Consider the following 24,324-nt stretch of genomic DNA (forward strand, 5'->3'; position numbering starts at 1 on the left):
AAGTCTAAGTCCGCCCCTAGGCACATGCCTGACATATACCTGGGGAATATTCCTAATATGTTCTAGATATGTTCCCCATGCCGTAAGCGTCAATGAACCACAAAATTACTCCCTCAAAATATGTTAAATCGTCTATATGTGTAATGTGTTTACATTAAGGTGAGTCTAAAATACACTTAAACAAGTAAAAAAATGTACCCCAGGGTGGGCGCGAACCACCAACTTTTGGTTTACTATTTGCGTGCTCTTTGGACCTGGTCACGGAGACGATGAAGAAATTGTCGCTTGTAGAGGGATAAATTGTTAAGATCTTTTGAATTTGGTTAATCAGAATATTTCTTCAACTGCGTATATTCGACGATAACTGATCAGATAAAAATCTGCTCGCAATGTAATTTTGTAACTAAATGACGAGTGTCTATTTACTTTATTTCATGGTTCTTCCATGATAACTTTCAAATGATCAGCGTCAGTTGCCATCTAATAAAGTTGATGCGTTCGTTGCTTCTTGTACACAATCGCTTAGAAAAAGAAGCAACAAATGCATTAAATGTGGGAAATGAATTTAGAACACCTAAATGGCGCATGCTAGTACATCTTGTGGTGTTAGAGTATCAGAAACAGTATGTACCTAAATGACGTACCTAGAACATGACAGAATGACATAAAAACTAATGACTGTTAGAGTTCGAAACTGAGTCAGGTTTATAAATGCTATATTTGTGGTACATAGTTGCAAATATCAATTAGGTGTAACAAGTCCTGAAACTGTAGGTAGCTGAAGTACATACTTAGCACATGAATATCATATGTGGCAAGTGTTGGGTACCTAAAAAGTAGCTGGGGCAACTAAATGGCACATGCCTAACACATCTTATGCTGTTAGGGTAGTACGGGAACAAAATTATTAATCTCTTAATTTTGAACAGAACAGAGCATAAATATGTGTGCGATTAAACAACATCTACAATAATTATAAGTTTTCGTTCATGTTGAAGAAACATATTTTTTTTTATCTATGTAATTTTATTTCAATTACAATCCAAATGTACCATGTTATGCAAAAGTGAACTAAGCGCCAAATTTTGAAAATCCACGTAAATGCGACAATTGGTTCCTGATAAGCATTAGAATGTTTTGCACAATCGAAAAGAGAGGGAAATCAACACCTTTCCAAAAAAAGAAACATAATTTCACTTTTGATTACGGCTACACTAATGCTGGACATCAACCTTTAAACGTAATTTTCTCAAAAGTACGAAAGTGGCGCTTAGTTCGTTTTCGCATGACACGGTACAAATGTACAATGTTAACAGCAAATATTACGTGACGTTATATAGATTTAATTTGGTACGGAATTCCTTGGTAGCTAAGCGGTTACCATACGCTCCTTTGTGGTAGGAGACCCGGGCTTGATCCTCGGCCTCAGCCAGTGGCGTATTTACGGTTTTGTTTCGGGGGGGCTTTACCTGGAAATGTGAAAATTCTGCAAGATATTTCATTTAATTTACTATACTAAGTAAGATTTAGGGGGGGCTTAAGCCCGGAAGCCACCCCCTAAATACGCCACTGGCCTCAGCTCATGTGGTTCGGATTCGACGTTAATCAGTAGTTCCTTTCTCATATGGTCTCGCTGCTAAAAGAGGCGTTTATCTCAAAATCAACTTAACAATTAGTTAATTTGGTACATAAAGCAACTGAGAAATGAATTCATCAGACAAATTTGCAAAGGGATAATCACGGATTATTTCGAACGTTTATCAAACTTCATGGTGATTGTATGTACTTTTTCTTGAAAAGCCTAATATGTTAACTCTAAGTATTAATGTTTTATTAAATAAATCACTTAATTCAAAAATAAAATTCAGTACTGCCTCTAGGTACGTAACAAAGTGGTGGGTCCGAGGGGGCCCTTCGGAAACATAAATGAAAGAGCTTAAGGAAGGATGAGAGAAAAAGGAGAATCAACGTTAAAAATGCTAATCACGTGTCAGAATGACTCTGCTTAAAGCCCTACTCCAGATTTTTCATAGTTTGTTATTAAAATACAAACTAACAAACTATTGTCGCAACAAACCAATATTGGTATGTTGCCAGTGAAATAATTTATATTAATCGAAACCCTGGTGTGTAACTACAGTATTTAATGTTAATGTACTGCCCATTACGAAATCCTGGCTAAACGAACCAATATATGTTGCCAGTAAAATAGATTAGACTGATCAAACCTCTGGTGTGATAATCACAGCTTTTTTGTACACGGATCCCCCTATTACGGAATCCTCACTACGTGCCTGCTGCCCCGTACGTGGGCTTCATTTTGGGTGAAGATTTACTGTAGGGATTCACATATTTGTAAAGATTTTTAACGTACAGCACATGTGATATCTGTCTGCGCAAAATTTGCAGACAGCTTTACATTTAAAAAATGCGATAAGTAATTATCATTTGCGTGTCATTTATCGCTCTTTTGACCGCAAAATTTGCGTTGTTCTATCGTTAACTCTTTCGGATTGAGCCGGCTTGCAGAGTTTCTTTTTTTTTTTTTCTAAAATTGTAATAGTTTTTTTTTTTTTTTACTACTACTTTACCTTTTGTGTTTTGTTTCTCTATATACTGTGCTGGAAATCATCTTGAGAACATGGATGGTGTGTATGCTTTCAATGCAAGTGGAAATTATTTTGCCGCATGTGGTACGGATGGAAGATTTAAAATTTGGGAAACAGAAACCGGCCTTTTACAACAAGATTATACATTAAATTTGCATCTTTCTACACGGTGCACATGCATTGTTTGGAGAGGCTTGAGACGTCATGTAAGTACATTGTGAATGGTATTCAAGTCACGTTGGTTTTCACTTTTTTAAGCATATGAAGTAATAGTCATCATTGAGAGTTCGACAGTAAAATCATTTAAACGAGTACAAGGGTGTAGTTTACTGTTCAGTGGACGATCTGTTAGCCATCGCATAATAAACAAAGTTTTTGTATTCTTTCTGACGTACCGTTCGCCATAGCAGCGTAGGTGATCAATAGAGGTGCCAACATGGGCATTAGTGCCGCTTTTGCCGTACTAGTTTGAAAATTGAAAAAATAGGCATTTATTCCGAAGTTTGGATATAGTATACGAGAGTGTCTCATCATTTAGCGAGGACTCACGAAGTGCAGTCTTTTAAGGATTATTCATTGAGGATATAGGAACTTGAAAATGAGGTAAAAATGCGACTTTCATTTAATTACTGAGTAATATAAAATAAAATGTACGTCGGTTTGCGTTGCGTTTCGTTGTGTTTTATGGTATGCGAAGAATAATAATGTGCCCTTGTACGTAGTGTATGAGTATATGTGGGGGATTTGAAACACATATCGCATGTCACGTGCACGTGGATGCTTCTTACTACTTCTAAATGTAATAAAATCATTTTTATACGTAGTGCAACAGTAGGAAGTATCCACGCGCACAGATCATGAGGCACTGTTGTATACTATTACCCTATTACTACTTGTATACCAAATAGAATCATTTTTCTACGTAGTGCAACAGTAAGAAGTATCCACGTGCACGGGACATGCGATATGTGTTTTCAAATCCCCCCACATATTCATACACTTAGTACAAGGGCACATTATTATTCCCATACGATATGAAAAACAGATATTCCTAGAAAACCACCCTAAGTACAAGGGCAAGGACTCAGTCTATTACCTACTTTTTAACATCCTAGATAGTCAATGAATAATTCCTGAAAGTATGGCGTTTCTCGTCCTTCCCTAAATGGGAAGTACGGCTCCTTAATTATAACCGTTTATCGCGAGGTGGGGAAAAGGTTAGGTTATGATCTAGAACAAAAGCACCCCATGTCGGTTAGTAGCTAGGTTTTTTTTTTTTCTAAAGTTTGCTATTTAATTCACAGAGTATTGCCGAACGAGCGTTAGCGAGTGAAGGCGGGTTAGAGCCCCGCAGGGCATGTTGTTTTCAGTCTTCATTAAAACCTAATTAATGTAGTTATATATATTCGGTCCCGTTGTATTAGTTCCCACTTACCTTAGTACTACGGTTTTTACAGCTCCCCTCTCCAGCAGTAAATCGTCTACAATTTGTTATTAGGTTCATTAACTTTGTGGGTCTTCACAAAGTTTTAGAAGATTTTGCTTGTTATCAACATATTGCTTCACAAATTTTAAGACTGGTAGTTCACATCCCGTGCAACGTTTCTGTATATTAGCCGCCATGTTGATAATATAAATGCTCGTTACTTTCCCACAATGCAGTTATTCGGTTATCTTCGCAAAGTAGTTCCCTCCGCTCGCCGAATAGTCCCATCTTTATAACCGCTTATATATAGCAAATAAACAGATTTTTCGAGATCCTTATATATTATCAAGCACACAAACGATCAAATTATCCATTTCTTCCCTGTACATTTTCAAAGTTTTGCTGGAAACGGACGTCCAGCTTTGGAACTTAACCCCCCCCCCAAAGAAAAAGCACCAAAACGTACTGCATTCTGTTATATTATGTTGGATTACATTAAGTTACGTTAGATGCACGAATGCTATCTAACCGATTCGGCAGGAGCGGAGCGAGAGGGTGCGTGCGAAGGGAGCAGGCGTGTCAGCGATGGTGGGTATAGGCGTAAGGGAGGGTAGTAACATGTGGCTTTGGCAATAATAAAAATTTCAATGTCACCTGTTATGGTTTAATACTTGCAACGCTTCACTTGCTAACATCAGCTTCTCTACAATGTGCAGAAATTCCCGTTCAGTTAGAGATAACTTACCTTCAAATCTGAGGCTTGTAAACTTTTTCCAATTTCAAGAAGAAAATCGTGTACAACAGTTTCCTGGGGTCTCCTTTCCTTAAATAAATATTCCGCTAAATAGCCCCCGGAATGCTCTTCCTTCTTCCCCAACGCCATGCCTTTCGGGCTACTATATCATAAGAACTGTACCTCTCCGCGAAATAGTCCTTCCGCCTCCACATACTGTGCCGCTTACATCAAAAACAACTTTCTTCACTTTTACTATTTCACTTGCTTCACTTTCACTCATTTCTCCTCACAAACTTAAATAAATTCTCCACTTGACCCGGTAATTTTCCTAAAATTGGTCCGGCGATAGGGCACTTCACCCCCTGCATGTGTTGGCAATTACGCCGTTTCGCTTCAGAAGTCATCTAATAGTTCCGATTTACACGTTAATCCGCTAACTCCTGCCAACTTTTCGACATGACAATAATGAATTAGGGTGCCTGCACCATTAGGTGATCGACACTAAAGCATGACCATTGTTGAAAAACAGAATAAGATAAGGAAACGTACACGGTGAATATTTTAAAATACCAGGCCTGCAATAAAACTTCTCATGCATACAATGGTTCCATTATCATGCTAAAAGAATAATGTAATAAAATACGTTGGGTGGTTGTGCCACTGAAACAACACACAGGGATGGTGGTTATTATTAGCTACAAATAAGTCCACGTTACTAGTGAATGACTTTTGTGGTCACTTACTGGTGTTAAAATGAGCGTTTTTCCCATGCTATAGGCATAGAGTCGTAGACCGAATATTTATCACGTACAAAACATTGAAATTTACCTTGTACTGACAACTGATCCGGGAATGACCGAGCTATGGTCATTCACTAGATAAAACAGGACATTCACTGGGGATTTTAAAGTAGCTATATCCATTAAAAAAACTAGAGTTTTTCTTAAGGTTTATTATTTTTGGTCGACGGGAAGTTGAAATTGAACGATTGCGTAGAAAACTCTTTTGAAGTCACCTTTCACAATATTAGAACTTGTTATTATAATTTAATATGGAGTTCTAGATTGTTATTTTTTTAATACAGTGATAACAATGTAAGCATTAAATAACCCCATATCCCTCTTTGTAAAATTTCTTTGAGATGCTTATTACACGTGTCTTTAAGCAACTTTCAATTGAATCACAAGATTATCTCCAATTTAAAAATATTCTGCCGATAGATTATATTTAGAGAGGTGTTCTTTAATTAGAGGTGGACTTAGTCCTTAGACTATGAATGCATTGAGAGAATTGACAGAAAAATTAAAGAAGTCTCATGACGTAAGTACTTAATGTAGTATTGATGTGTTGGAATGAAATGTACAATCGAAAGGGGTAAGACAGGATTAATCCGTAGAGTTAAGGGAAAGATGTCAAAACTGAAAGGCCCAATGAGTTCCTAGGAAACAAAGCACATCACACATTTAACAAGGGCAAATTCGTAACTTCTTAAAAAGTAATATGGGGCATATCTTCAGCTCAGTACAGACTAATATACCTACTGACAATTCTGTTAAGTCCTAATTTTGCTTCATCCGACCAGACAGTGCTACCCAAAAATCTCTGTTCACATGTAATCATCTCCCGAACCCATTCACAAAATTGTATCCTGCAATCTGGGTCGTTGTAACTTAGCTTTGGCTTTGGGACCGGCCTGTGAATGTACACACGCAACGTACCTTTCTTTGGAATGGATAGCACACTATTAACACTTAACAGAGCTCTTACGTGACCTTGTCTTTCAGATTGTTGTGGTGAACACTGAAACAAATGCCACCACCGCAACTGAGGATTCATCATCTGTAGCCGTGCGAGCGAGGTCACCCTGATCGGTCTTTCTGTACCTCACACATAGCGGTCTTTTTAGACGTGTATTTATTATCCTTGAAGGTTGAGCAGTCCCGTACTCACGTCTCCAGTGTCTCCGAAACGAAGCAAGTTTCCAGTACCACTTAATAATCTGCTTCCGCTGTTCAGAGTTCAAATGTCCGTCCGCCATGGTGATGTTACTGTTGAGGACACAACATTACTTTTTCGCAGAAATTTAACGTTGTAACTTAGGAAATATATATATATATATGGCAGTTCGAGTGTGTCATTTATTCGTCAGCTTTCTGTGAGAGTGTGTGAGATACGTAAAACACCAATGTTCTTCCGACTACTTATAGACGATACATAATCTTTCTAATGTTGGAAAAAGTAATTCTTAATTTGCCGTGATAGTAAACACCTCTTCCTACTATCCGTTTGGTTTGGTACATATTCCGGACAGAGTTTTGTAATAAAAACTTGGATTTCGAACGCCAAATTTAATGGTGGTATTTTGAACCTCCAAAGTCAACTGCAAATGATATGTGTGGATCGGGAGTCAATTTTTCAAAATGGAAAGTGACAATTTTTGATCCAGATTCGGAACGTTTACATGGAACTAAGAAATGTGACCGACCATATGGAACATACCTTAATAACCCAAATTACTCACCTAGCATGTGTCCGTTCCAATTTTTTCTCCTAAATTTCGAATGAATTACTCGGTCATTTGTCCTCGTGGACAGATGCTACAGTCCTTTTAACAACGTGTTCTTACATTGTCTTCTTATTTCTCGTTAGTTCTATCGATAATTATGGTCGCCTACTTGTTTTTAATATGTAATTCTAAAGCTCTAAAGTTGATGCACGATCAGAATTTACTAATACCTTCTTATTTTATTTACGTTAACGGTGTCATTTCCGATGGATTGTTATTAAATAACGAACCATCATAGCCGCTGCACAGAGAGTTATTTAAGTCACTGTGTACATATTGCATCTTTGTCGGACCATTTCTCCAATTGCACGCTAAATGTAAACCTCAGTTTTTATTCATGTAAATGAAAACTTTTTTATTTGCCTCTAACCAATAAATATGCAATACATTTTTTGCTGGACTTTAAATTTGATTTTGTTAATGTATTTCTTAACACCGCAATACTATCATAATCTCTGTCAAGATTTCCTTTATTGGTGTTTAGAGTTGAGTTGTTTCATTGGTTTAATATGCTCAAGTACATTTCTTTCAGTTACAGTGTTTATACCGTGCTACCTCAAATATTGAAAGCAGTGTATTTGAAATATATTTCGCACGAACAAAAAATCCAGTCTTGAATGGCATACGTCGACAAAGGAAATCTTGAGAGGGACTAGGATGACATTATATCAAGAAAAAGTAAAAAAATAGAAAAGGAAAAAACTGAATTACATATTTGTTGGTTAGAGGTACATAAAAACGCTCCGACTTACAGGAATAAAAGTTCAGATTTACCTTTAGTTAGTAAATTAAAAAATATTTTGACCTGCCTACAATGTCTACATAGTGATTTAAATAATTGTCTGAATAGTGGTTATTGCGGCTTGCTGTTCAAGAATAATCCATTAGAAAGGACGCCTGAAACACAAATAAGAATAAGAGTTTGATTATTTACCAACTTAAGGGTTATATATGTGTAGTGTTAGGTGTTGAAAACAAATAAAGCTGTGACATTGGGAAAGATCGGCTACCATAGGTATTAATGAAATTTACGAGAAGTATTGAATTACCATTGTTGAGACATAGGAAGACAATGTAAGAACACGCTATAAAAGGACCTAAGCCATTGTGTGCCTTGAGGAAGAATGATCGAGTGATTCGTTCGAAATATAGGGAAGAAGAAAAAGTGTAAAGAATATTGCTAGATGAGTAATTTAACTTAAGAAATTTTTGTGTCAAACGGTATTATTATTATTCTGAAATTCTTCCTTTCGCGTATATTATTATTCGTTGACTGTTTCTACAGTTGATGAACGGGATGTTCCACGATATTTTCTTTGTGCACGAGTACTTTATATAATTTTTCCCTCGTTATTACTTAGATGCTATATCAAGAGCAAAGATTGCATTTTCTGTACGATTTTGAATCAGAAATTCGTTTTCTTGGATACATTCTGAATATGAAGCCGACTTCTCTCATGGTCATAAGGTTGTTAATCCCATAAGTTTTATATCACATTAACGTCATGAATTGTTAGTAAAGTATTGCAGTTGGTTGTTGGACAGTTTGTGTTACGTGCTATGTTCAATGCCATTATGTGGAAAATAAAAGTAGTAATGTAGGAAAAAATCTTGTTTGAGAAGAGATAATTTATTTATTTCAGCATACTCCAGGAAAGAAAAAGAAGAGAAAATCAGTTGAAAATGAAAATAATGTTGTTGCTTTGGGAACAGAAGCTGGAAGCATATTATTGTACAATACCTCCACAGGCGATGTTTCTAACCAATTGGGAAATGGACACACAACAGCTGTTACGTGCTTAACTTGGGGTTATTTGGAAGATTTATTTAGTGGTGGAAGTGATAAACATATTGTTCATTGGGATGTTGATAATCGAATAATTAAGAGGTAAGTTTTCTCTCTCTCTCTCTCTCTCTCTCTCTCTCTCTCTCTCTCTCTATATATATATATATATATATATATATATATATATATATATATATATATATATATATATATATATATATATATATATATATATATATATATATATATATAGGGTGTTTCAGATAAAACGTCCAGTGCTTAAAAATCCGAAACGGCTGAGAATAAAAAGATGAAACAAAAACTGAGATAGGGAAATGTCATAGGGCGCATCACATGGTGTTGTGCTGACCCCCAGGGCCCTCCTTCAAGGGGGCCCAGGGGCCAACTTCTAATTTTCAAATAGGAACACGTATTGATTCATACCTCATTCAATAGTACTTGAAAAACGAAACAACTTTTGTAGGAAACAATTTTCGATTTGGGCCACCGTTTTTAAATGGCCGCAAAAAGTGAGTCCTAAATCAGATAAAACGTCCAGTGCTTATAAATCCGAAATGGCTGAGAATAAAAAGATGAAACAAAAACTGAGATAAAAACGATGATAAAGCATATCAAGTGATGTTGATGTGGTGACCCTCAGGAAACTCAGTGAAGGGGGCCTTGGTGCCAACTTCAAACTGATACAGGACTTTTTGCTTGCATTTTGAAAACGGTGCCCCAAATCAAAAATTGTTTCCTACAAAAGTTGTTTCGTTTTTCAAGGACTATTAAATGAGGTATGAATCAATACATGTTCCCATTTGAAAATTTGAAGTTGGCCCCTGGGCTCCCTTGAAGGAGGGCCCTGTGGGTCACCACGACAACACCATGTGATGCGCCCTATGACATTTTCCTATCTCAGTTTTTGTTTTATCTTTTTATTCTCAGCCATTTCGGATTTATAAGCACTGGACGTTTTATCTGATATAGGACCCACTTTTTGCGGCCATTTAAAAACGGTGGCCCAAATCAAAAATTGTTTCCTACAAAAGTTGTTTCGTTTTTCAAGTACTATTGAATGAGGTATGAATCAATACATGTTCCTATTTGAAAATTAGAAGTTGGCCCCTGGGCCCCCTTGAAGGAGGGCCCTGGGGGTCACCACAACAACACCATGTGATGCGCCCTATGACATTTTCCTATCTCAGTTTTTGTTTCTTTTTATTCTCAACCGTTTCGGATTTATAAGCACTGGACATTTTATCTGAAACACCCTGTATATGTTTGGAATCCGCTTTAAGCTTATGTGACCCCTTCCAGCATAATCCCGTTGTTGCATAATAACACAAAGGTGAAGCAAACTTATTTCGTTCCATATGCAATATAAATACATAGAGCAAATTATTTACCCCCACCCCCCCAAAAAAAGTTTGAACCAAGAAAACTTCTTTTTAAATATATATGATTTTTGCCAACCCTGTTTTGTACACTGTATAATTACACATTAATTAAAACGTTAAAGAATACATTATGACGTCTTCTATGTTAAAGTAATAAGGTAGATTACGTATCGAAGTGTTATATTATTTGTAATTCACTGCTATATTTCGTTTCATTTTTACCTTGCTAAAATCATCGTCGAACAGATATGTATACAAAATAACATTCTGGCTGCTATATTCTACATAATGCAGGCTTCTAGATTTCTAAAAGAACGTAAACTTCCACTTTTCACCTTGAGTCGCACCCGGTCAAGAGCCATAGGATATTGGAATACTTGAGGGAGGAATCATTAGTTATCCACAGTAGGTCGTCGTTTGCAAATATAAATTTTCAATGTAGGAATATTAGAATTGTAGAAAGCTAGGACATATATAACTAAATTTCTAGTTATCATCATGTCTGTTCATAATCTACATGTGTCAACACTACTTAAATGCTTAATTTCAGCACGCAAAGAAGGAAGAATAAAAATTCTGAAAATTTTTATTTTCAAATGAGGCCTATTGTGGATGACTAATGGGTCTATTTCCTCAGGTACTCTGATATTTTAGTTATTTTCCTTTATATTAGTTGTGATTCCAAGGTGAAAATTGGATTTTTTCCCCCTTGGAAATCTAGAAGCAACCTGCAGGATGTAAAACAGAGCAGTCAAAATGTTTCAGTATGTACCTGCCCGACGATGTTTCCAGCAAGCCATTTAACGCGAAACCCCTGTTAGAAACCATTTATACTGATAATTTCGTATTTTATTCCTTCAGTCTTTTTTTTTTCTTTATGTTTCATAATTATGTTTATTTTAATCAGGGATGCATTTATTTAGTTAACATGATTTGACATTCTATTTATTATTTAATGCTAACATTGTGGTTGAATATGGTTCCTGTCCCACTGATTCATTCAGATTCAATGACACTTTCTTCTGTGGGTTTGGATGTTATTTTGCATTGAGAAATAATGTGGTTGATTGTCCCTTCCGCCGTCTTATACCAAGAGTGGGCTGTCGGGGTAACGTGCGGTTACCCGTTTATCCGAAAATTCTGAACACTGGTTATAATTATGTTCGTATTTGGGAGTGTACCAAGTTTATTGCTGCTATTGTATTCTCCTTACATTTGTGTGTGTTTTGGGATTTGAGACTAGCCTCGTTGTAGGATAAGTGCATAATTTTAGTTGCTTTTGTGGCGGGCCGGCGGTATGCGTTTGCGTAGACCGGCACCCATACAAGAGAGTTTAGTAACAAACCAAAATACTTCTGAATTGGTCAACAACGTTTTTGCAAACACCAATTATAACTCGAGCGGCAGTTACAAACTGAAACAGAAACTCAGCTAACAACCAATTTGAAGATCTTAGTTTTTTAGAAGGTAGTGCTGGCCTCGGCGAAGACTAAACTTCCAAGACATAGTTGTTCGTTGTCATGATTAAGGCTTGATAGCCACCAACCTTTTGGGATCTTAACAGCAAAGCAAAAGAGTTTATTCTTTGCAGTATGCCTGCGGTTTATTAGTCCTCTTGATAATACAAGTCCAAGAGCCTGGGGGTGTTGTGTAGAAAAGTGTATATATAAAGAGTTCGTAACATACGTAACTTGTCCCAGTCTACGATCAATTTAATAGAAGAAACTCACTAACAAAGCAAAACAAAAACATCACTAGACTAGTAGGGCACGAATCAGTCCTAATACGAGGTTCAGGTATACTGGTGTAACTATTTGATCTACCGGTGAGTTACGGGCTAGTTAGGCAATGAACCTAGAGTCTATCCGAACCCATATCAAATAGGGGAGCAACAAAACTTCGACCATCAGCTTCCTAAGTTGACCAGCAGTTTCTGGCGCTGTGGCCGGGCTGTAGTCAAGCTTGCAGAACCAGATTGCCAAGTTCGAAGGAGGCAGACTTCAGTTTCCTGAGCCGACCAACGATTATGAGCAGACCCCTGGCTGTCATTAAGCTTTCAGAAACAATGTCAAGTTAGCCAAAAGGAAGAGGTATGGAGGCTTCCGGGGAAGCCAGGCAGAGTGAGGCAGAGAGAAGGCAGGGTTTACTAGGAATCACTCGGTGTTCTGAGCTAGGTCGTACCTAAAATATTGCGGACTCCGTCTGGATAGTACGACCTTGAGTGGCCTCAGAACCACGGACAAGGTGCCGAAGGACCCTGAAACTAGAGTTTTTAAAGGGCTCAAAAGGCTATGCATTCGGCACCAATTTAGGTATCGTGCGGAGAAGCGTAACGGGTGCAAACGTTGCACTCGGCTTGAAAGGTCAAAGGTTGGTCATGCGTAGTATACGAAAAGTTCTCTAGGGAGGAACCAAAAAATAGTTGTTGCCAATCTGAAAAGAAAGTTGATTGATTTGCTCACGACACTAGAGTCAAAGTCGAGCTGAGGAAAGTTCCTCTGCGTGGGAGGAAATTACAGTGATTGGAACACGGCATGCTGATAACAACACTTCATACCAAGATTGGCTTACCCAAAGGTACCTGGGCGGGGCTGAGTGAGGAAGAAGGGTTCTGTTTGTGCACATGCGTGTATATGATTGAATGTTGGACTCCGTATACTTGTGTGTGCTACCCCGAAACTCTGGAGAAGCGTTCTACATCGAAATGTACAATAATCGTACGTAATCAGTAAATGTAAATTGTTATTGGAACCATAGCGTATAAGTTTTATATTTGTTAGTGCCACTAGTATGTGTTTCTTTAGCATGTAAATGCAATTTTCGTTCTGTTTTGCATATCTCCGAGCTGAAATTTCTTTGTCTTATCGCGTGTTTATAAATACGTCTTCTACATAGAAAACAGAGAAAAATACTTTAATCTAGATTTTGTTAAATAATATAAGAATTAAATTTAACAAGTGTTTTCTATTAATATAGTAGGTGGAAAGCTGGAAATGAAGGCGTGACCGCTTTAGCACTTGTTGATAGCAAATCCATTCTGTCAGCGTGTAGAAGTATCAAGTTGTGGGATATTGAAAGAAGAGAAGTTTTAAGAACTTTTACTGGACACTCTTCAGACATCAGTTACTTGATTCCAGTGTCAGGTGGGCTCCAAAATGAAAATTATTTTTTGAGTGCTGCCGGCGGAGATCGACTGATAAATGCGTGGTAAGTTTTTTCTCCTTAAAAGAAACTGAATAATGATACGATAGATTATCTTCGAGTTATTTCCTGTTCTTCACACGTATTTTAATATGAATGTATCTGTCGAGTATTGGTATTGTTTGATTATCTTAGGGGTGTACTTCGTTAGTTGATATTTTGAGGTGGGTTGTTATGAAAGTAGTTCGGTGACGTTTGTGTTTTACTTTATTATTTTAACATTTGAAACATAGTCAAATATTTATTATAATAGTAATTCTATTGTTATTTAGTCTGTGATGAGGGTTAGTGGTGCTTACCCCCTCAATATCTGAACTATTTAAATTATGTTACAAGTCTTGTCTTACCGTGTGGTAAATGTCTGCTGTTTAATTTGCTGTTTCTATTTTGTGAGAATATTTTGTTCATGAATACACATTTCGCGGGAGTAACTTTTAACTAGTTCGCCTTTTGTCAACTTGTGTTAAAAGAAATTTAATATAAAAGTTAGTTTTGTGTTTATTCATGAACTCGTATTATTTCCGTCACTTCTCAGACAATGTTTCGACCTTAAGTTAATACGTACTTCGTGATAGTGTGGTTTGTCTTGGTTGAAAGTGAGTTATTAGCAAACTTCTATGATGATTCATGGTTTTAAGCATTGTGATTGGTTATTGTTATCGTAATTACGTTGTGCAATGTATATGACGTGTTGCCTCTATGGTGGCTGAGAGAGCTATGCAGTCAAGGGATACGGTTAGCACGTGTTTTTCTTCTAGTGTCTGTCCGAGGTGGATGTTATAATATTCTGTATCATATTGAACGTATGTTTTCATTCGCAATGTACAGTACATGAGTTGGAGTTAGTTATTTGAATATTGAAATAGTGGTATCTGAATTGTATTTTTGGAAGGAGATCAATGAAAATGGAAGTAGGAAAGATTACGTCATTCCCGTCTTACAACTTTTGCATTGCACTACTTGGAAGTAGTTCGTTTCTTTATTATTATTATTATTATTATTGTACTAGTAGTAGTAGTGGTTCTTCTTCTTTCCTTTCTACTTCTAATTGCGGTGGTTTTCTGTCAGAAATGTAATCAAATCGTCCTTGTTTCACTATTCAGATAAAATTCGAAATGTTATTTATTTTGAAGCGATTTATTAACGAGTTTATTGTAACCAACTAACGAATTTTACACTATTACGTAATGAATTGATATACAACGTGCATGCACTATTAAATTCTCTCTCTCTCTCTCTCTCTCTCTCTATATATATACAGGGTGGTTCAGTAATGTTGGACAGCCCTGAATAAATCGGAAACCAGAAGAGATATTAGCAAGAATTTGGTGGATCCAGATACTTGTGGAAGGGGGACGTCCTTTGAGGTACCACACAATGTTACCATGTCAACAGTGTTGCCAGCTCAGTACAAAGTTGTATTTTTTTAAATGGAACATATAGAAGTTTATGCCATCAAAAGAATTAGTACAGAATGTGAATACCAACAAGCGAAACCGCACCTGTCAGTGTTGCCAAATAAGGAAGTTATAAAGCTTCAAAGATCAAGAAATTAAAGTGTCCGTAGAGCAAAACTAGCAAAAAAGCAAGAAAAATAATACTACGGAATGAAAAGAAGTAACCGAAAGAGTAAACCAAAGAACGCACAGCATCCAGTGAGTAACAGGGTTGCCACAACAAAGGGGGAAAAAATTGAAAATTTTGCAGTTGCTATAGGAGGAAAAGTGCCCATATGACATAATGCTGGAAACACCATAGAAAGTCTATGTAAGATTCAGGAATCCTAATAGCGTTTGTTCGAAAGCAATATCTCTAACCGTTTCCGAGATACACCAAAGCTGTGCGGAGTTTGCAACACTGCATAATAATTCCCTCGCCCTCCAAACTACAGGAACGAGTAATGAAAATGATACGCCCAACAAAATGTAAGAACTACACGGGTCTAATTGTCAAATCAATTATGCAGTGTTGCAAACCCCGCACATCTTTGGTGTATCTCGAAAACGGTTAGAGATATCGCTTTCGAACAAACGCGATTAGGATTCCTGACTCTTACATAGACTTTCTATGGTGTTTCCAGCATTATGTCATATGGGCACTTTTCCTCCTATAGCAACTGCAAAATTTTCAATTTTTTCCCCCTTTGCTTTGGCAACCCTGTTACTCACTGGATGCTGTGCGTTCTTTGGTTTACTCTTTCTGTTACTCCTTTTCATTCCGTAGTATTATTTTTCTTGCCTTTTTGCTAGTTTTGCCCTACGGACACTTTAATTTCTTGTTCTTTGAAGCTTTATAACTTCCTTATTTGGCAACACTGACAGATGCGCTTTCGCTTGTTGGTATTCACATTCTGTACTAATTCTTTTGATGGCATAAACTTCTATATGTTCCATTTAAAAAAATACAACTTTGTACTGAGCTGGCAACACTGTTGACCTGGTAACATTGTGTGGTACCTCAAAAGACGTCCCCCTTCCACAAGTATCTGGATCCACCACACTCTTGCTAATATCTCTTCTGGTTTCCGATTTATTCAGGGCTGTCCAACATTACTGAACCACCCTGTATATATATATATATATATATATATATATATATATATATATATATATATATAGTGTTCGAAGTGGAAAAAAGCAGAGGCGGTATGTGTTGTTATGATTTTGACTCAACATACCGGCTATTTAAATATTGTCTCGATCACTGAAAAAACAGAGACGGTATGTCCCCATTACTGAAAAATCAGAGACGGTATGTCCTTATTACTGACAAACCAGAGACGGTATGGCATACCACCGCATAGCATCTCACTTCGACCACTGTGTATATGTACGAGCGAATAGAGGCTGAACGTGAACTTGCACGGCAGTGGAAGTGTCACGATTCATTTCAACGACCCCGAAGAGTAAGGATTAAACATCGATATAGATCATTTTTATTGTTTTTATACGTTCCTTCTTCTCATACTACCCGTGGGCGCTAGAGGGTCTTACCTACACTGGGAGCTAAATTTGAATTTAAACGGCATCGAGATTGTCACCAGTAACTTAGCAATCCCGAAAATGATTGATTCGACACTAAGTCTTTTTCGATTATTTTACATTTCATCCCTCCCCCACTCCGGCGTTCTGATGGAGGCTGAACTTGCACTTAAGTGACGATTCACCTCAGTGACCTCTGAAGGGATCTGGAGTGTAACTATTTATTTAAATACTATTTACCAGACTGTCAATAATATCTCTACGAAATTTGGTTAAAATTGATGTAGGCTTTCCAGAGTTATGCTGGAATATACATACACCAGGGTGTCTATCGGTCACGAAAGTCATGAAATCAGAACACGATCATGAAAGTCAAGAAATTTAGCTTTGGGTCCACGATATTTTTTTACCTGTACGAATATAAGTACAGACTGGAAAATTTTAATGTATAAAACGTCAAAATTCACCGCCAAAAATGTTATTGTCGGCTTTAGACGCTACCAAATTGCAAGCAAAGCACGCTTCTATCGCATGCATGAAAGTTCGGCCTAATTTACATTCAAATTTGCTCTTGAGACTTTCCTTCAGCTGGCATCATTGAACAGTGGTGATGCAAATCGCACCGCATCGCCGAAACCACCTACGCATCTAACCAGTTTATTCAACTGTGGGAAGACACCAAGTTTTTATCACTCCAGGGAACAGCCTTTGAAAGTAGAGAGAAGATAAAGACAAAGAATATAGGTACTGTCATTAGTTTTTGAATGTTACGAAATCTTATGGTTTAGTAAAGAAAAGGTCACGAAATATCATTTTAGAATTTTAGTAGACTCCCTGTACACACATACATTTATATATAGTAGAACCCCGGAGAAAATATTACAAAGTGTAGGCACTCTAGGGGCTTTGTGACAAGTGACCTGGCATAGCAATATACTTATAGATACCACGAATGTAAGCATTGTTTGTTATTTGTGATAGTTTGCAGATGGTAAGACGTACATACTGATGCAGTATCATTTTATTTTGTGTTGAACCATGGCCGAAGACGGGATGTGACCAAATCACAAAAAGAGCTAAAAGAATCCATTGTCTTCGGGCGTAGAAAACGTCTGGATAAGGCAATTCTCTCGGAACAACACTGACAGTAAACCCATCATGTACGAGAAAGACCGAAAACGTCTGGGTAGACTAGCGACCTCTAAACGGCAGGAACTGATGCAGGAGTACAATTCAGGACCCAGTTGTCAAATCTCTGAGTGAACCCTGCGAGAAAAATTGCATGGTGTAGGCATATTCAGCCGCGTTGTCAGGGTATGTCCCACGCTGACTGTGATACAGAAGAAACTTCCCCTGTCATGAGCGAAGGAACACCACCACTGGATTAGAAACCAGTAGCAACGCATCCTCTGGTCAGACGAATTCCGGTTCTGCCTCTTCTAATGACGATCGTTCCAGGGTAATGCTGGTGCCGGAGAAACCTACAAAACTGAGTGTGTAAAGGGCTGTACAGAAGGCGGTGGTAGTGTCCTTTTGTGGAGTGTATTGCGAGTGTTGGTCTGGGTCTCGATAGAGATGCCCAACCGCATGAAGGTTATGGATTGCGTGTCATCCTGGATAATGTTCTGTTGCTATTTGTCTAGTTTGTGCAAGATGGTCTCGGTCCAGGGTCAAGTATCAAGACGACAGCTGCATCTTTTGCCGACTCAAGATTGTTCGGGAGTGGTTTGCTGAACATGAGGTGGATATTCTACAACTCACTTGTTCCATAAATTCGCCTGCTCACAACATTATCGAGAAAAATTGGGACATTTTGGAACGGGAGACATTAACATTCCTCTACATTGCCCGCTCTGCGAGAACATGTGTTCCAGGAGTGGACCAGACTGAACTTGAACGTTATTCTGTCCACATTGACAGCATGCCACAGAAAATAAAAGCTGTAGTCTGCGCCCGTGGTGATGTAACACCTTATTGACCAATAAAGTACGTACTTCGTAATTTTTTGTATATAAATGTGTTTCTTAAAAGCGAGCGAGACAGAATTTCTGGCCGAGTACGTAATGTAAGAGTTAAATAACTGCTACAGAAGTAATACTGTATAACATATACCATACCGTAAGTGTAAAGACATACCGAAGATGATTGAGGTTGAGGTTGCGGTCGCTACCTCGATGTTTATGTCTACATTGATGAAAGGCGCACATAGCGAGGAGGTCGCACCCTTGCTGTAAATTCTCAGTTTGAGGAGAAACATTACTGTGACGTGTGTAAAATTATTGCATAAAAATCACTGCGAAAATAGATTTTGAAATTGAAAGGTCCAAACGGTTTATAAATAGGGAATGGACGCGAGACAAGACATTAGAAATGCTAAAGTCTCGTTTCTTGTTTCGTAAAAATATTAAAGTCCCATCTCTTGTCCATTTCTGTCAATAAATAAAAGACTTTTACATTTTCTCAATTTTCTGTGATGAAATGCCCTCTTTCAGCACTCAGGCGAGAAATCATTTCCCAGTAGAAAAAATAAAAAAAGTGTCTTTAAGTTTCGAGATGGAGGAGGGGTAGTAACTTCAGCAAATGAAGTTTCGTCACTGCATTTCCATTATTCGACGTTTCCTCCCTATGGATACGTGCCTGTCTTTACAGGTATCTCTGCTTTATATCAGTAACGAATTTACAAGAAACCTTTTTATATACTCGGAATTAGGGGGGAGTTTTAAAGCATAGATATTAATAGTAGCTTCTTTTTTCTTTAGAAATTTCACAATTTACGGACTTCAGCCCGAAAGTCCCCTCTGTGTAACCGCCACTACCTTATATAATAATTCTCAAATAAATATGAATAACATATCTGACATTCCCATTTCAGTTGCTAATTTCTTCCATTCTCTATTTAAAACGTGCCTATTATAATGTTTGTGTTTTCTTATCCATATTGCTGGAACATTCCTCACTAGTTCTATTAACATATCTTTCATAATCAAGTTTAATAGTGCAGCAAAACCTCTCGAGCATAGATACACACAATCCTCTGCAGACGAAATTCTAAACAAATGATGACTTTATTCCGTGCAGCGCTTCAGGGAGAACCAATGAACACACGAGCTACAACGATGCTTCCGCTGAACATCGATGTAAAAACGAACTCGTTTGTTTATCATCGTGACCATTAATTCACCCTCGCGGTCGACCTCTAGGTCGCGATGTAGCGTACTTCTTCAGCATGCGCTTACCCATTTAAATCCATGTTTTTGTGCCAGTATCGAGGATCACGAGGCATCTTTGGTATGTTTCTACCCTAATATTGTGTGGTGATATATAGTAGTTTGACTCAAAAATCGCCATTCATAATTAGTCAGTGACCAAATACAAAATACATTTTGCTAACAATACAACTGGAGAAAAATGACATTACTCATTATTTTAGTAGTCTCTTCAAACCGTTGAAAGATTTTCAAGTATTCTTTGTTATTTATCATTTCTCAAAGTAAATCGGATCACACATTTTTTCTCTTATCTCTATTTTAGGCAAGTAAACAACTCGAATAGCTATACGAACTCTGTTGTTTCATTTTTAATGCAAGATGCTCCGTCATTTCTCCAAGTTGGGTCAATACATGGAAGCCAAGCTACTATATTGGCTGCAGTTACAAGGAGTGGTGTTCTTCATGTTTTTGCTCATCAGTTGAACGGGTATGCTGTTTATTTATTTCTTTTATGAATATAGGAGAAATGAATTTCAATACGAAATTAATATGTTAAAGATTAGGTAATGTTCTCAGGACATTTGTAGTAACATTTTGTTAATTTAAAAAATTTTAAAAATCAGATTCAGTTCTGAAGGACTTGAATTGGTATATTATTTTTCATATTTGCCGTTGTAATTAAAATGTAGCGTTAAGTTTTTTTTTTTTTTTTGTGATTTTGTTTTACGTGCTTTGCAACACGGCAAATGAGAGACTAGACGTACTTTTAGAAAACGAGATCCAAACCATTATTTAGGTTTTTAATCAGGGCTTTGTAATTCCAGAACTTGCGATCACGTACACTAAAAGCAAGTGCAGTACTACAGTATACTACATTGTGTATTATAGTAAAAGATTTTTAGGTGTTGCTTCATTACTGTTTATTCAGCAGTGAAAAGTATATTTCATTACTTTTGTATTTCATGCAGCTGTTGTGTAATTAGTGTAAAATACGATATAGCCTGCAACTGCTGCTGCTTTAGAAACGCATTGAAACTTTCTTTCTGTAAGAGAGCTTGTATTGTTGACATCAGACGTTAATCCTTTACTCTTTATTTTTTTTCTAGTTAGAGAGCTCCTCCGTGGCTAAGTGGTTAGTGTACGCCCCTTTGGCGTGGGAGACCCGGGTTCGATTCTCGGCGGGAGCTCATGTGGTTCGGATTCCACGTTAACCAATAGGTCCCGTCTCATATAGCCTCGCTGCTGAAAAGGACAAATTCAAAATCAGTTCAATTCAATTCTATTTTTTCTAATTAGACATTTGACTTCAGTTGTACTCTAATGCTGTACCGTAATTCGTAGAAAGTTCGTACTTGAAGAAAACATCAGTAATATAAAATGTGTTAAGCATAATATTTTTTTGTTTCAGACGGTGCAAGAAGCCGCTAAAACCTAAAGTAACAGTGCATATAGTGAAAGATGGAACAGCAGAACCAATATCTGTGATTGGAGCTTTCTTCACGGAAAACCAGCTTCTACTAGCCTATGGCGACTCTGTTCATATGTCATTTGAGAAAGTGGTACGTAATTTATTTTATATTGTCATAAAAACTTATTATGTTAATCAGTTTATAAAACTGTCTTTGTCCTCAAAGTAATGTAAAAATCTTAATCAAGTGCAACGTATCTCATTAATACGGCGTCGAACAATCTGTATTATTATTATTATTATTATTATTATTATTATTATTATTATTATTACATTTTGAAGGAGAGAGATTTCGGAAATTCTGGCATTGTGTGGCTTTTATTACTGATCAGTGTTGTTGTGCTTTATTAACAGAACAGGTATAATTGAGTAGTTCCTGAACTTTTTCAATTCATGGTGCCTTTAGTCTTTAAAGCCTTTAGACTACACACTATGTTAGAGAATTGATATAAGCTATTAAAGTTATGACATCGAGTGTCATTTCGCGTAACCTTTTTAGATTATCCACGATGAATTGCGCTGTGAGCATATCTGAGAATCAGTGGTATAGCTAATTGCCTAATGAACACAATTATGTGAAATGAGCGCAATCCTTTTATAGTACCGTACCTTGCTTACAGCTATATTTAACCCTAATAAATAATGTCTCAAGAAAGTAATAATGAAGATACTTTAAATACTTCCTAAAATTATCTATTACTAATTGAGGTAATTTTTTTTTTCAGTCAGATTAAATATTTCTCTTATTTAAAATGGTTGCCTCGTAGTGGTCTTATGGCGTATATGAACAGTTAATTCATGAAGATGCACTTGTATTTTTATTTTCAGTCTCCAGATTCCGGTGAAGGAGATATCTTCATTGTTCGACAACATCCAAAACTTTCATTAAGTGCCAAGGAGGATACGAAAGTAAGTTAAAATATCGTATTTTATATTTAGAAGTATTGTTTTACTGGGTGTGCAGTCTAAAGTAAAAGTACACATAAATCGAATAATGAGACGATTGGTGGTGGTATTGTATGTAGTAAAGTGCGGATATCTAGTACAGCACACAGGCTGTATGGAGGCGAAAGTTATTCTGCGTAAGATCGGGTGCCGTAAATTATACAGATAAAGTCGAAGAGCGAGATTGACGACTTGAAGAATGCACGATACCCTAGTTATATTTTCTTGAATGAAAATATGAGGCGAATGAGATGTAGAGCTTATTGACCCCATATCCAATATTCCAGGTATGGGTACAACGAATACAAACACACGCTGGATTTTTCCGTTCAACAGCACGTCCGTGGTCGTCGCAGACACCGCGTACATGTCCTAGACAGAAACTACTTTAATCCTCGTGCACTCCATTGTCTCTTGTCTCTCCTGACACCACCGTAGATGAGTTGTTAAGAATCCGTGTAGACCAGCCTCCAAGAACCTATTGTTTGTGTATTCACATGATGGGAGGAGGGAAGTATAGTGGTCCTGATTTCGCTGGCAGTTGCCACCTCTTCAGTTAGAGAAACCTAACGATCCTTCTATTCAATCGTTGCGAGAACAGTGGGCAGAGGACACATCTGCGGTGGGAACATTACGCATCATGTACACCTGCCCTCATCATCACTGGTCTAGTGAGTGGCAGTCGCCTGTGCGTTTGGTTTGACCCCCGATGGAAATATATTGCACACACTGAATCACTGACTTGTCACGATCCATGCGAGCGGCAATTCGTGGAACGATAACCCGGGCTCATGCAATCCTATTGTATGACCATTGCACGTTGCTAGGATAGACTGTGAATCCAGTACTAACGGAAGTATATACCATTGATCATATTTGAAATATTAATTGAAATAGAAACTTAAATCTTTATATTAGCATCAAGGTACGAAAATAGTGCCAAAATGTGCCTTGAGGAGTTGTGCATGAAAATGGAGGAAAGAACACAAAACTAGTGTACAGAAAAAAAAATCAGATGACTACATATGTGACGTGTCTGTATAACAATGAGTTGTTGGTGTTATGAGTTACAAGATACAGATATCTGTAGTTCGTTCCCTTTTCTATCTATTGGACACACAAGAATTGTCACAAACAAGGACATGGCCAGTTAGACTAGGTCTGAATCACAATCTGATGTATTCTCGGAATGTCTGAAACTGACAGCTGTGAAGCCAAGTAATATGGCGATACTTTACAGGAATGTAAAAACGAAGTCTCCAGGAGAATATGTTTCTGTGAAATTGCCTATACGTGGGACGGGTCCATGGAGATTTTCCTTTTAATTTTGATTTTAATTCACGTAGATTTTGTTCTTTAATCCTTCAAAAACTGAAAAACAATTCCGTGTGGTTCGAAATGTTGCTTTTGTTGCAAATATAGAAGATTGGTAAATAGAAGGATAATTTAAAAAAAAAACACCACCCCTACGTAATAAAACAATAATAAATAAAATATACAGATGTTTTTACATATGAATATAGAATTTAAGGTCCTTTTAGTATTGTCTGTTCACTCTAGGATAGAAAATTATTTACAAACAACAATTATAGTGCAAGCGTCAAAACCTTGCTTCTCACCCCTACATGGTTAATTCATGGTTGACAGGCACTGAAGCGTTGAACCGAATGTACCTACTTCTGCACCGTCATGATCCAGTTACTATTACTACATAAATTGCTGCTTTTGAGATGACAGACATTAACGTTATGACAAATCGAGTTAGTTATTACGTAAAACAGTTACATATAATGCCCACTCAATTTTGTACAAGTGTTCTTGTTCGAAAGTGTGCGAAAGCCTTGTACGCCTGGCAATATTGTGGAGATGCAGTTGGTGTTGTAAACAATAAACAGAGAGACCAAAGACCGTTAGGTTCGCTGGACAGCATTGTTTTTATGATGAGGCGACAGAAACGTGTTGTACTGATTGTAAACAAGGGCTGGAAATTTTGATGC

At 37.3% G+C, this 24,324-nt stretch overlaps 1 protein-coding gene across 1 annotated transcript in view; it reads left to right on the top strand.

Moving 5' to 3' along the window:
* Positions 1–2,598: 2,598 nt before the first annotated feature.
* The window catches only part of LOC145660474 (WD repeat-containing protein 43), a 67,692-nt gene continuing 45,966 nt past the window's right edge, over positions 2,599–24,324 (top strand). The window contains exons 1-6 of the mRNA XM_081725542.1: positions 2,599–2,815; positions 8,981–9,225; positions 13,500–13,730; positions 20,237–20,401; positions 21,323–21,473; positions 22,211–22,291. Of these exons, the coding sequence (XP_081581668.1) occupies positions 2,642–2,815; positions 8,981–9,225; positions 13,500–13,730; positions 20,237–20,401; positions 21,323–21,473; positions 22,211–22,291 (1,047 nt within the window). The 5' untranslated portion in view covers positions 2,599–2,641. The remainder of the gene's footprint in view (positions 2,816–8,980; positions 9,226–13,499; positions 13,731–20,236; positions 20,402–21,322; positions 21,474–22,210; positions 22,292–24,324) is intronic.

This window comes from Thermobia domestica, chromosome 9, assembly GCF_964235325.1.
Source record: "Thermobia domestica chromosome 9, izTheDome1.hap1.1, whole genome shotgun sequence".
Lineage (NCBI taxonomy): Eukaryota > Metazoa > Arthropoda > Insecta > Zygentoma > Lepismatidae > Thermobia > Thermobia domestica.